This window comes from Macaca mulatta, chromosome 15 (assembly GCF_049350105.2).
Source record: "Macaca mulatta isolate MMU2019108-1 chromosome 15, T2T-MMU8v2.0, whole genome shotgun sequence".
Classification (NCBI taxonomy): Eukaryota; Metazoa; Chordata; class Mammalia; order Primates; family Cercopithecidae; genus Macaca; species Macaca mulatta.
Window position 1 is genome coordinate 36,835,452 of NC_133420.1, and position 14,261 is coordinate 36,849,712.

Consider the following 14,261-nt stretch of genomic DNA (forward strand, 5'->3'; position numbering starts at 1 on the left):
CTAACACCAAAAATGCAAGCTTTTAGCCACTGCTTAGCTGTTAATCACAGTGAAGAACTGAGAACCTTGTCATCTAGTTTTCTTCTGCTTCCATTTCCCATTTTTAAATGAAAATGATGTTACCCTCCAAATACTTATATGAGAAAAACTTAATTGTGGGTAATTTTAAGATGTCCAAGTAAAAGAGCTGGGGAAAAAAAGAAAAACTTAAAAAGTGGAAGGTTTTTGTTCTATTTTCATGTATTTCAGGTCTAGATGAAATTTAATTCACTTAATACCCATTATTAAATTGTTTTTCTCTTCAATTTTCCTGAACATAAATGTTTTGGTGCTTCCAGACGTGGGCCATGTTCAGCCCATTCTTCTACTTTCCTGAATTCTCTAACCTCACAGTTGGAAAAGGTCTGATTTTTTTTTTTTTTTTTTTTTAAAGAAAACACTTGAGGAAAGCAGTTGACAACTACTTGGGGCAGGAGATGGTTCTGTACTGTATCCCAGGATCCTGTCTGCTGTTTCAGTTTGTCTTATGTAAGAGGCAGTCTTTTTTTTTTCTCTCTTTCCCCCAAAGAAACAACACACTCAACTCATCCAGCAACTATTTAACAAATGTTTTTTGAGTACCTCTTATACACTAAGTATCTTCCATATTAGCTTATTTACTCATCACACTAACCTTCTGAGGAGGTACTCTTATTAGCCCTGTGTTTAGATGGGTAGACTGAGGCACAGTTGAGTAATAAGGTACTTTCTCAAAATCACACAGCTAGTAAGTGGCCGAGCCATCTGGGAACCCATTATGCTATACTGTTTTCATAAAACCAAAATCTCATGAAGACAGACAACTGAATACAATAATTACAAGTGTGATAAATATTGTTTTAAAAGGGTAAAGTGCTATTGCAGCGTTATTTTAGACTGAGAGGTCCAAATTTAAAATTATTGCTGTTGCTCTCACGTGTTTTTTCCTCTTGTATGGCCTGAAACATTTGAACGCAGGAAAACTACAGAAAATCCTTAAAATATTTAGGAAGTAAGACATTTATGCTTATTTACTTTCCTTATTCTTTTTGAGCTGAGCAAAGAGTAACTGTTACTGCAAATCTTTCTTAGAAGTAGTTCTTTTGTTTTCCTTAGTATTTCATAGTAAACACATTTTAAGCTTTATAATTCAAACTACATAGTGCTTCATCAGTATCAGTTATTTTGGTCTAGCGTTTATACCTATAGATGGATTTTAACAGAGAGGAAAATTTACAGTCTTCACTCATGGTTTTTAACTTGATACCATCTGGCCTGTAGCTACTCTAGCCCAGAGAATAATTTCTTCTGTAGAGATTTAAGGATAAGGGCATTTGAACAGCTAAGCTGTGCCTAATTAAAATATTAATTTGAAAGGCAGGCTATAATGTGTGCTTGTTTGCTTTGAAATCGTCTGCCTTAAAGGAATTGCAAGTTGTGATCTCTAATTAAACATTACCATTTTTTAACGTATATTTATCAAGACCCTACCATGTGGTAAACTCTGCCTCTTTCTTAACTTACAGCTTTTTAAATCTATCTCTCATTGTAGGATGCTGTCTTCATTTTTGTTTCTTCCATTTTTACTCCTTCTATTTCTCTTATTTTCTTTCACTTCTGTTATGCCCTTCCCTTCTTTGTCTTTTTCTCCTAAAATTCCAGTCATTTGAAAAACTTAGTTATAGTAAACATTTGATTAATTGAAGAGGAATTTATATTCACTTATTCTACCTGCCCTTTTGCTTATTTTCACCAGGAGTTTTTGTTTATCAGGCCTTATAAAGGCCTTGTTTCAAAATAAGCAAAAGAGAGAAACTGAGAAGCTGGGAAATGTACCCTTATTTGAATAGCTAGAAGAAAGATCAAATGCATTATTTAATTTATGCAAGTCTTCCTCCTCAAATAAATAGTTGGCTGACATAAAACAGGAACAGCGTGTAACAGCCCATTGTCCAAATCCAGCTGACTCTGTTTCTGTATGTCCCACAAGTTATGAAATAGCTCTTATATTTTTAAATGATTTTTAAATAACAAAAGAATACTTTTTCATTACACATGAAAATTATGTGAAATTTAGATTTGTGTCCATAAATTAAGTTTCATTGGAACAGCTGTGCTGTTTATGTAGGTACTATCTATGGCTGCTTTTGCATTGCAAAAGTAGAGTTGAGTAGTTGCAACAGACTGCAAAGCCCAAAATATTTAGTTCCTGGTTCTTTACAGGAAAAGTCTGCCAATCCTGACAAAGAATCTCTGATGAAGAATCATAGTGGCTAAAAGTAACAGTTAATCCTGAATACATATATTTTTAAGAAGAAAGTTCAAAAATTGCCAAGACTTTTCAATTTGACCTACTGTTACCCCTAAAAAGTGCTGCTACAACTGAATAGCATGTGTTTTTGAGACTAAACTTCCAGCCCCTCTGTCTTGCCCCACCCAGGCAGGACTTCTCTCATCAATTTACCACATAAAGTGTTTTATTTGCACTCTGCAAAGGCAGAAGGAAAAAAGTGTCCATTAACTGTTGCAGTTTAGGTATTTCAGTAATTCCTTAGCCCATCCTTTCCTTTTTGTGTACAATAATGCTTATGACTCACAGTCAGATTCTCAGCGGAGGAAATCCAGTTATCTTTTGAACTCTACAATAATAATAAGTCTCAGTAATGAATGCATTTATTACTCCACATGATTTCCAGTAGCGCTAAGGTTAATAGATCTGAAAGTAAATCAGCTGATGGGGAACGGGAACAACTACAGCCCTCTGGACTAATCAGCCTGTGTTGTCATCTTGGAAAGAATGTTTAACTGCCTTTCCAGAAGCTTACCCAACAGAAATTACTACACAACTTGCATTTTTCATTTGTTTCATGGTTTGGTTGGTTTTCTTTTGTTTCTTCCAACAAGGTCTTTAGCCTTATTACTTTGGAACTTCAGGAGGCATATTTTACACCCTCTTCACAGATTTTTGTAAACATTATAAATACTCATGTGTGCAAGGAGGAGCTACATTGTGGCTAACATGTCATAGGAATTCACAAATGGTGGTTATCAGGAGTAGTAATAAAACATACCTTCAGAATGAGAGAATTTTAAGAGTTGTATAATTTCATCTTTTCGGAAAAATTAATTTACCTAGGAAATAAGCAGGTACAGAAACATTGGTAAAAGTATATTCAATGCAGCAGTTTCTAAGTGAGAAATTTGGACACAACAAATTTCATCATATGAAACAATGGAATTAATCTTTAATAATGATAAAGAATATGTACTGATAATGAAAAAATGTTCGTAACATGGATGGGAGGGAGAATATTTTAAATCACTGTGTGTACCATTCTTTCATTATTGAAAAAATGTAGGCTAGAAAAGGTTTAAAAGACGTATATCAAGGCAAAAAACATCCAGAGATAAAGTATAGATAATTTTTCTGGTTGTTGAGCTACTATTTCTAATTTTTGTAGTAACTTTTGCTTTTAAAGTAAAAAAGCAATTTTAGAAAATGTATGTGAGTTTCCTGGAGGTAAGCCCAACTTGAATGTTCAATACAAAAATTCAAATGTATAGGCTTATGTCCATATTCAGACCCTTCTTTGATTAGTTAAAAGTTTATTCTACTGCCATTTTGGTAATAAAAGAAAAAAAATACTCTAAACCAGGGGTCCCCAACTCCCAGGCCACAGATGGATCAGATCAGCAGCATTAGATTCTCATAAGAGCACGAACCCTGTTGTGAACTACACATGTGAGGGATCTAGGTTGTGTGCTCCTTATGAGAACCTAATGCCTGATGATCTGTGGTGGAACAGTTTCATCGCAAAACCATGCTCGCCCACCCTTTCCCGTGGAAAAATTGTCTTCCACGAAACTGGTCCCTGGTGCCAAAAAGGTTGGGGACCATTGCTCTAAACTATGGTAAAGTAGTATTTACAACCAAGTATCATAGGATCCCTAATTTTTAGGAATGTTCTCACCCAGCAAAATATCAACAAGTGTATTAACCAAAATATCAGTTTGTACCTTTCCCCATAAAACTGGTAGGAAGGATTCAGTCCTAAAGTAATACATGGGAAACTTGAAGTAAATGAATTTCTTTTTTTTTTTTTTTTTTTTTTGAGACGGAGTCTCGCTCTGCCGCCCAGGCTGGAGTGCAGTGGCCGGATCTCAGCTCACTGCAAGCTCCGCCTCCCGGGTTCACGCCATTCTCCTGCCTCAGCCTCCCGAGTAGCTGGGACTACAGGCGCCGCCACCTCGCCCGGCTAGTTTTTTGTATTTTTTTTAAAGTAGAGACGGGGTTTCACCGTGTCAGCCAGGATGGTCTCGATTTCCTGACCTCGTGATCCGCCCGTCTCGGCCTCCCAAAGTGCTGGGATTACAGGCTTGAGCCACCGCGCCCGGCCAGTAAATGAATTTCATGAGATTTTAGTGAGTGAAAATTTCTTTTATTCCCGGAAGTGGTAGATGACTAAGGGTTCATTTATAAGCCTGCTAGAGTTTAAGCCTCACCTCTGAGCTACGCATTTATAGCACAACGTGCCATAAATAGGCACAGCTGGAATTAAGAGGGCTTCCTCTGTAAAAACATCAGATTTCATTCTCAGAACTCTAGTGATGCATTCCCAACTTAGGTACTGTGTACCTTTTTGAGGTGTAACCAAGTGGGAAAGAATTTTAAGAGCTGAAGATAGGATACTTTCATTTTAAAGGCATTAGAAAAATATGAAAGTGCCATTTTCCCAGTGTATACACTGATTATTTCTAGCCAAGCATTTGATATGTGAAAGACCAAATCCAGTTTTCAAAATATGTACATAATTCCTTGTTCCTGGTGATTTGCAATTCCATATGCACATCTGGGGTTTTCAAAAACACAATGTGACAATGGGAACTGACACAAAAAAACTGGGCTGAACTTTTTGGCTTGTCCTCATGTAGATCTCCTCATAAATGAACTTCTTGAACGTCTTTGAATGTCCCAGCCTAGCCAGACTGGGGGCAGATATGAAGCAAAGGGCAAATTAAATTGTTTAAGAGGCTTTTGATCAAAAAGGGTAAGTGCTATTTTCCCATTTTTCTTCATGAAGATACAAACACTTAAGTAAAATAGAAGGATTACAGAAAACTTTCATCTAAATTTACTAATCATTATCTGTATTCTACAAGGCCAGCCTACTAATCTTTACTTTTCACTGGTAAGGAAACTAAGGTTCAAAGAGGTAAAGATCATGCAACTAAGAAGTATCAGAACTGAAATTCAAACACAGTTACTCCTCGTTCTCAGGGAATCTCAGTGTAATAAGGGATATAAATGCACAAGGAATTAAAGTATTAGATTAAAATATAATAAAAGATTAAAATCCACTTTGGAAGGTCAATTGAAAATAAATAAAAAATAAAAGATTAGACAAGATATAAGTGCCATAAGATAATTTTCAAAAAATGCTATCAAGATTCAAAGGAAAGAAAAAAAAAACATATCTAGCTAGAAAACTTGCTGAGAAGTATTTTATTTTATTTTTTTTATTTTTATTTTTTGAGACGGAGTCTTGTTCTGTCGCCCAAGCTGGAGTGCAGTGGCGCGATCCTGGCTCACTGCAAGCTCCGCCTCCTGGGTTCACGCCATTCTCCTGCCCCAGCCTCCCGAGTAGCTGGGACTACAGGCGCCCGCCACCTCGCCCGGCTCATTTTTTGTATTTTTAGTAGAGACAGGGTTTCACCGTGGTCTCGATCTCCTGACCTTGTGATTCGCCTGCCTCGGCCTCCCAAAGTGCTGGGATTACAGGCGTGAGCCACCGCGCCCGGCAAGTATTTTATTTTATATCACTCTATGCTAGGTAGTGTGCTAGACACTGAGAATATAAAAGTGAATAAGCAACATCCCTGCCCTCAGGGGGTTTTTACTCTAGTATGTTATGGGAAACTTGAACAGTATTTGAAAAGGCACCAAATGGTGTCAGATAAATAGTATTTGTGGTCAATCTGTCCTTGTTTGGAATACATTTCACCCTGGAAACCTAGACCTATGTCTGTCACAGAGCCTTGAAACTGTCTTTTGCTATAAATAGGCATGGCTGGCATGAAGAGGACTTCCTCTGTAAAAATATCAGATTTTATTCTTAGAACTCCAGCCATGCTTTCCCGGTTTGGATACCATCTTGAGAAAGTGCTTCAACCATGAAAACATCCTTAATGAGGATTTTTTTATTCAGGGTTAAATTTAGAACACGGGCTTTGGAGTAAGATGACCCATATTTGAGTCCCAGGTCCTCCGTTGTGTGACTTTGGGAAAGTTAAGTGTTGCTTTAGTTAACTCATTTGTAAAAGGTAGTTAAAAATGCCCTCACAGGCTGTCGTAATAGTTAAATGAGATACATGTCTAAAGTAACTTTAAAAACTGCCTGGGATGTAGAAAACCCCTCAAAACAGCCACTGTTGTTATGATCAGTTATGGTAGTACTAGATAAAGCTTTCTTCACAAACAGTACTATGGCTCTGCTTTGAATATTCTCTCGATGAGTATGTGTGTACCCCCTAAATTATAACTTAGAAACCTCCAGGATTACTTTAGATCATTTTATTTAAGTATAGATGAAAACATTTACCTCACACTGTGACACAGGAGCAGAAAATTACAAAGTCACATACAACCCAAGTACTCACTATATTTCTGATTTTTCATCCTATGTTTTAGAGCACTTGACCTGGGTGCCAACATGTGTTTCTCTTCTCCCATGTTCCCAGCCTGAACACTCTGCTTATTTCTTCGCCTCCGATTTATTCCAAGCCCCATCTTACTGCCATTTTGCCCTTTCTTCTGAGCAGTAACACGTGCCTGGCATACCTTTTCTCCCCTCTGTCATTAAAATAGCTCCTGAAAATGCAGCAGAAGCCTTCCAAGTGGTTGATAAGAAAACCTGTGATATCCCTTGGCCTTCTCAGTCCCTATGTCCTCTACAGAAAGGAAAAGCAAACTAAAAATGAGGATGACACTGGATACAGAAAATAGGAACACAACGTATGGGGTGATGGGAGTTCCCAGGATGATGGTGAAAGCAATTGCAGAATGATAGCCGTGCACACCAGATGAGGGAAGTCCACACAAGGCCCTGAGAGAGAATTCTTTCAGAAGATACAATTGATAGTATACCTGACCCCTTTGAGAGGAAATTTAGGCAACTGATTTAAGGTTGGATCAGTAAGTACATTGAAAACTGAACAAAGGGAAAAAATAAGACAGTAACTCCAGAAAAAACAAAAATGGTACAGGAAGAGAAAACTAGTGATACACGAGCTCCTTGGCTTAGCTTTGAATTGCATTTATAAATTCATAATATAAAATCTCATATTGATCTAAATGAAGTTATGATGTAATTATATTGGAAAGATCGGTATAAGTATGTGGTGGGGGTAAGAGGGAGGAAAGAGAACTAAATCCTTTTCTGTAGTAGAAAGTTAATAGTCCTCAAAACTGAAAAAGCAAGAAGTAACAAAACAAGCATTTCCTTCCTTCTTTCCTTCCTTCCTTCCTTCCTTCCTTCCTTCCTTCCTTCCTCCCTCCCTCCCTCCCTCCCTCCCTCCCTCCCTCCCTCCCTCCTTCCCCTCCCTTCCCCTCCCCTCCCCTCCCTTTCCTCGTTTTGTTGCCCGGGCTGGGGTGCATCATAGCTCACTGTAGCCACGAACTCCCAGACTCAAACAATCCCCCTATTTCAGTCTCCTCAGTAGCTGGGACTACAGGTGTGTGCCACCACACCAAGCTAATTTTTTTTTAAAGTTTCAAGTAGAGATGGGAGTCTCACTAGGTTGCCCGTAATGGTCTCAAACTCCTGAGCTCAAGCAATCCTCCCATCTCGGCCTCCCAAAGTGCTGGGATTACAGGTGTGAGCCACCATGCCTGGCAGAAGCATATTATTATTATTATTATTTTCTAAAGTAGAGAAAGAATCCCCCTATGTTGCCCAGGCTAGTCTTAAACTCCTGGGCTCAAGGGATCCTCCCTCCTCAGCCTTCCAAAGTACTGGGATTACAGGCGTGAGCCACTGCACCCGGCCGCAAAGCATATTATTATTTTTTTTCTTTTTGAGACGGAGTCTCGCTCTGTCGCCCAAGCTGGAGTGCAGTGGCGCTATCCTGGCTCACTGCAAGCTCCGCCTCCCGGGTTCACGCCATTCTCCTGCCTCAGCCTCCTGAGTAGCTGGAACTACAGGCGCCCGCCACCGCGCCCGGCTCATTTTTTGTATTTTTAGTAGAGACGGGGTTTCACCATGGTCTCGATCTCCTGACCTTGTGATCCGCCCGCCTCGGCCTCCCAAAGTGCTGGGATTACAGGCGTGAGCCACCGCGCCCGGCCGCAAAGCATATTATTTAGAAACACGGAGGTAGATATCAAAATGGTCAAAGTAGCAAATGTTTTTGAGGAGGAGGAAATTGGAAGAGGTGAGCATGGGAATGCCCTTTTTTGTACTAATCTTATAGAATGGTTTGATTTTTTAAACTTTATGCAAGTGTAACTTCAAAAACACAAATGCATAGCCACGAAGGCCAAAAAAGAAGGTGAAAGAGAAATAGCTACAGGGGAGAAAAATAGGTTACACAATTTATTTATTTATTTATTTTAAAAAATACCATTTAAGGCCGGGTGCAGTGGCTTATGCCTGTAATCCCAGCACTTTGGAAGGCCATGGTGGGCAGATCATTTGATGTCAGGAGTTCGAGACCAGCGTGGCCAATGTGGTGAAACCCCGTCTCTACTAAATACAAAAAGTAGCTGGGTGTGGTGGCGGGTGGCTGTAATCCCAGCTACTCAAGAGACTGAGACAGGAGAATTGCATGAACCCAGGAGGTGGAAGTTGCAGTGAGGTGAGATTGTGCTATTGCACTCCAGCCTGGGCAACAGAGCGAGACTGTCTCAAAAATAAATGAATAAATAAATAAATAAATAATTTAAAAATATGGTGTGTACACAAGGAAAGTTTTCAAAGAATATACCAAAATACCTCTGAATTTAAAGTAATTTTTCCCTCCTTTGTTATACTCTGTGAATTTCTTACAACATTACCTTTGTAATCAGACGGAAAAGCTGTTTCATATTACAGGAACAGGAAGCAATTAGAAATGTGAGAGGAAAACTATGTACAAAGATGTTCACTACGACACTGTTTATAGCACTAAGAAATCAATCTGTGCAATCAGGAAGTGGGCAATAAATGATGCTGCATAAACCTAATGAAATATTTTACAGGTGTAATTTTTAAAAAGAGGCTCTAAACAACTTTATACTCATACCATATGGTTTTCACCTTTAATCATATTGTACTCCTAGCTAAAATGCTCTAATGCCTTTTCCCTCTTTCCCTTTTCTTCTTTTCTTTGCTTTGCTTTGCTTGTCTTTGCTTTCTCTCTTTCATTCTTTCTCTCTTTTCTTTTCTTTTTTCTTTCTTTTTTTTTTTTTTGACAGACTCTTCCTCTGTTGCCCAGGCTGGAATGCAGTGGTGCAATCTCAGCTCACTGCAACCTCCACCTCCTGGGTTCATGCAATTCTCTGGCCTCAGCCTTCCCAGTAGCTGGGATTACAGGCACTCGCCACTACGCCTAGCTAATTTTTGTATTTTTAGTAGAGATGGGGTTTTATCATGTTGATCAGGCTGGTCTCAAACTCTTGACCTCAAGTGATCCACCCGTCTCGGCCTCCCAAAGTGCTGGGATTACAGGCGTGAGCCACCTCGCCCAGCCTCCACTTTCTTTTCATTGATATTTTCTTACCATTACATCCTGCAAGAAACTCTCTGACAGCCACCATCACCTCCCCACCCCATTCCATTCTCACCTCCATCCTAACTGCATGAGTTAACTCATTATGTGTCTTCAGAATATTCTGAACAGATATTCTATATCTGTACTTACCACCTAATATTATAATTATGTGTTTGTCTGACTTTCCCACTAAACTTTAACCCTGAAAGCTGGGATTGGGTCTTACTTATTGTTATCACTTCAGTACAAAGCAGAGGGCCTAATAAATAGTAGATCCTTAATAAATGTTTGCTGAATAAAGTAGTGAGTAATGTGGAAATATACTTGTGTTATGGCATTACATAGATAAAGGAAAGTAGTACCTACACTTCAGGGCTATATGAGGATTAGAGGGGAAATTCATGTAAAACCGCTGGTGTAATGCCAAGCACATAGGTGTTCAGCAAATGGTAAGGATGAAGATGGTGGTGATTATGCTAGTAACGGTTGTAAGAGTTGTATATTTTTTGTTTTCAACAGACAGCCCCAGTAAGGGCCTTGGACCTTGCGGATGGATTTTGGTGGCATTCTCATTCTTATTCACAGTTATAACTTTCCCAATCTCAATCTGGATGTGCATAAAGGTAAAGAACATTTCCTTCACTTCTGGGAAGGGGTTAACTCCTACCTCCATAAGCCTGTTCGTGTGTGCCTATGTGTGTGTGTGAGAAAGAGACAGACTCTCTCTCTCTTATAATTCTTATTTCTTCATCCTTCCTTTGGAAAATTTCTTCTACTCACCTATTAAGATGGAAACTTAAAACTTGTTTCAGCCATTTCCCTTCCGCGTGGGCTAAAGTAAGGATCACCATCAAAAATTTCCTGGGGCCAGGGATGTGAGATGGTTCTGAGAGAACAAGTTCTTCAGAGTTAGGATGATGGGGTTTGACTGCTGGCTTTACTGTTGATTGTATGACCCTTGCTGTTTCCTCACCTGTAAAATGGGAGAAAGTAACAGTACCTACTTCATAGGACTGTTGCAAGGATTAAATGAATTAGTGTGTCTAAATGTATTTATCACAATGCCTGGCACGTCATAAATACCCTCAGTGCTGGTTATTTTTTTCTACAAAGTTGTTAATACTTTGATATTATGACTATCATTTACATATTTCTAAGAAGATAAAATATGTTCCAAGCATTTTCAGATCAATTTATTTTTAAGGGAATCAGAAGAAAAACTGTGAAGACTTCAGCTTTTTATTTTCTGAATTAACAGTGCATGAGTAATTTTTTTTTTTTTTTTTTTTTTTTTTTTGAGCCAGTCTCGCTCTGTCGCCCAGGCTGGAGTACAGTGGCGCAATCTCAGCTCACTGCAACCTCTGCCTCCCGCGTTCAAGTGATTCTTCTGCCTCAGCCTCCCGTGTAGCTGGGATTATTATTATTATTATTTTTCTTTTTTTTGAGATGGAGTCACCCTGTTGCCCAGGCTGGAGTGCAGTGGTGCAATCTCAGCTCACTGCAACCACCACCTTCCAGGTTCAAGTGATTCTCCTGCCTCAGCCTCCCGAGTAGCTGGGATTGCAGGTGCCCGCCACCATATCCAGATAATTTTTGTATTTTTCGTAGAAATGGGGTTTCACCATGTTGGCCAGGCTGGTCTTGAACTCCTAACCTCTGTAATCTGCCCATCTGGGTTTCCCAGAATGCTGAGATTACAGGCGTGAGCCACTGTACCTGGCCTGCATGAGTAACTGAATAACAATGTTAACAGCTGAGGAGTGAGGTTATGGATTTGTTTCTGTATACTATCCTGTCCTTCCTAAATTTATACAGTGAATATCTATTGCTTTTGTAATCAGTAAGAATATAATAAATATGCTTTGAGAAGGTAAACATTGAACATATGATTTATAGATATGATCTGGATCTAAAGAAAAAAGATGAGGCATCTGATCTGTTTAGAGCACAAATATATATTTAAGAAGCATACATGTAAATATTTGTACTCTTCATGTTAAATTATCATTCATGTTTTTATTCTAGATTATAAAAGAATATGAAAGAGCCATCATCTTTAGATTGGGTCGCATTTTACAAGGAGGAGCCAAAGGACCTGGTCAGTACTGGGATTCTAGATTGTTGATCTGAAACCTGAGGTTCTTTATTTTTATTTTTATTTTTATTTTTATTTTTATTTTTATTTAGTTGTTTTCTTAAAGACAGGGTATCATTCTGTCACTCAGGCTGGAGTGCAGTGGCATGCTTATGTTTCACTGCAGCCTTGAACTCCTGACCTCAAGCCATCTTCCCACCCCAGCCTCCCAAAGTTCTAGGATTACAGATGTGAGCCACCGTGCACAGCCTAAAATTTTTTTATTGATGTGATTTCCCTTATGAGGGCCTCTTCTACTCTGTCTTAGAAAATAGTTCATGCAGCAGAAGTTGTATAACAATAGCAGTGGCTCTAGCCAATCTTTTATTACCCTTTCCTTCCTACCCTTCCCCTCCCCTTCCCATTTGAGCTGGTAAGATTACCACTTAGGCCAAGAATAGTACAGCTATACAAATTTGAGCATTAGAATCTCTACCAAAGAAAGACTTTCAGTCATTTATTTGGCAAACTTCAATTAAGCTCCTACTGTGTTCCAGGCTCTGAGAATTCAAGGGAGACTAAAACACAGTCCCTACCCTCAACGATCTCCCTATTTAGTGGTAGGGACCAACAAGGAAACAGATAGCTACAATCCTATGTGATAAGTATTATGATCAGGTACTCACAGAGAGCTGTGAGAAAAGAGAAAACCTGAGAAGTGTTACTGATCCAAACTAGTAGTAGGCTGAGGCAAGTCTTTCTGAAAGTTACATCTTGACTGAGTCTTGAGGTCTGAAAGGTGTTAACCAACAGGAGGTGTTTGCAATGGAAATAGCAACATACACAAAGCAACAAAGAGGAGAGTATTGCAGAGCAAGTAGATCGGCCAGCAAGAGGGCAGGGTGTGAAGAGAGGGGAAGTGGCTGAAGAGGGGAACAAAGGCGAGTTATGCAGGACCATGCGTGGGGCAGGGTTTGTATTTTAGGGGGGATTGCTCTGCTTGCAGCTTAGGAAATATATTATAGGAGAGAAACTACAAAAAATAGAAGGATGGCCTGGGAAATGATTGCATTGGTCCCGGTGGGGCGGTGGGGGGAAGAGTGATAGCAACAGTGGATTAAGGAAATTAACTCCACAGACTTTAGTGGGGACAGTCAAATATGGGAAGTAAGCAAGAGGAATCAATGTTATCGTACCTGGCTTCTGGCTCATTCACGAAGATGAACTGATGACTTTTCTGTTCATTAGGTTGATCTTCTTAAAACTGAATGGAGAAGTGAACTGATTAGGTTGCTGTGTCTGTATAATGTGTGTATCTTTGTTGCAGGTTTGTTTTTTATTCTGCCATGCACTGACAGCTTCATCAAAGTGGACATGAGAACTATTTCATTTGATATTCCTCCTCAGGAGGTAAGGTTTTCTTTGAATAACTGAGATATCACATGTGAAAGTGCTTTTTTTTTTGAGACGGAGTCTGTCTCTGTTGCCCAGGCTGGAGTGCCGTGGCCGGATCTCAGCTCACTGCAAGCTCCGCCTCCCGGGTTCACGCCATTCTCCTGCCTCAGCCTCCCGAGTAGATCACCGCACCTGGCTAATAATTTTTTGTATTTTTAGTAGAGACGGGGTTTCACCGTGTTAGCCAGGGTGGTCTCGATCTCCTGATCTTGTGTTCCGCCCGTCTCAGCCTCCCAAAGTGCTGGGATTACAGGCTTGAGCCACCGCGCCTGGCGTGAAAGTGCTTTACAATGAGGGACAGCATAGTTAGAACATAGGCTTTATTCATTTTAAATTTTTTTTTTTTTAAATTGAGATAGAGTCTTGTTCTGTTGCCCAGGCTGGAGTGCAGTAGTGTGATCTTGGCTCACTGCAACCTCTGCCGCCTGGGTTCAAGTGATTCTCATGCCTCAGCCTCCCAAGTAACAGACTATAGACATGCACCACCACGCCCAGCTACTGTTTTTCTATTTTTAGTGGAGACGGGGTTTTGCCATGTTGGCCAGGCTGATCTCAAACTCCTGACCTCAGGTGATCTGCCCTGGCTTCCTAAAGTGCTGGGATTACAGGCGTGAGCCACTGTGCCTGGCTAGAGAATAGGCTTTAGATCTTGACTGCCTTCAGCATTTCTAGCTCAGTGACCTTAAGCAAGTCCTTTAACTTATCTGTGCTTCAGTTTCCTCATCCAGAAAATAGAGATTGTAATAGTAAGAACTACTGTATAGGGTGGTTCTGAGAAGTGCTTAGAGCAACGACTGATAAATAGTAAGTACTGTATAAGTTCTTACTGTTAGTATTACAGTTGGCCCTTTGCATGCATAGGTTTTGCATACGGGGATTCAGCCAACCACAGACTGAAAAGATTAGGGAAAAAACTCCACAAAGATCCAAAAAGCAAAATTTGAATTTATCATACAAGTATGGCACT

At 39.7% G+C, this 14,261-nt stretch overlaps 1 protein-coding gene across 3 annotated transcripts in view; it reads left to right on the forward strand.

Annotated features, from left to right (window-relative positions):
- Positions 1-14,261, forward strand: part of STOM (stomatin) — a 33,095-nt gene that overhangs the window by 4,862 nt on the left and 13,972 nt on the right. The window contains exons 2-4 of one of the 3 annotated variants that reach the window (XM_077965067.1): positions 10,259-10,388; positions 11,791-11,863; positions 13,167-13,249. In XM_077965067.1, the coding sequence (XP_077821193.1) occupies positions 10,377-10,388; positions 11,791-11,863; positions 13,167-13,249 (168 nt within the window). In that variant the 5' untranslated portion in view covers positions 10,259-10,376. 3 annotated transcript variants of the gene reach the window in all.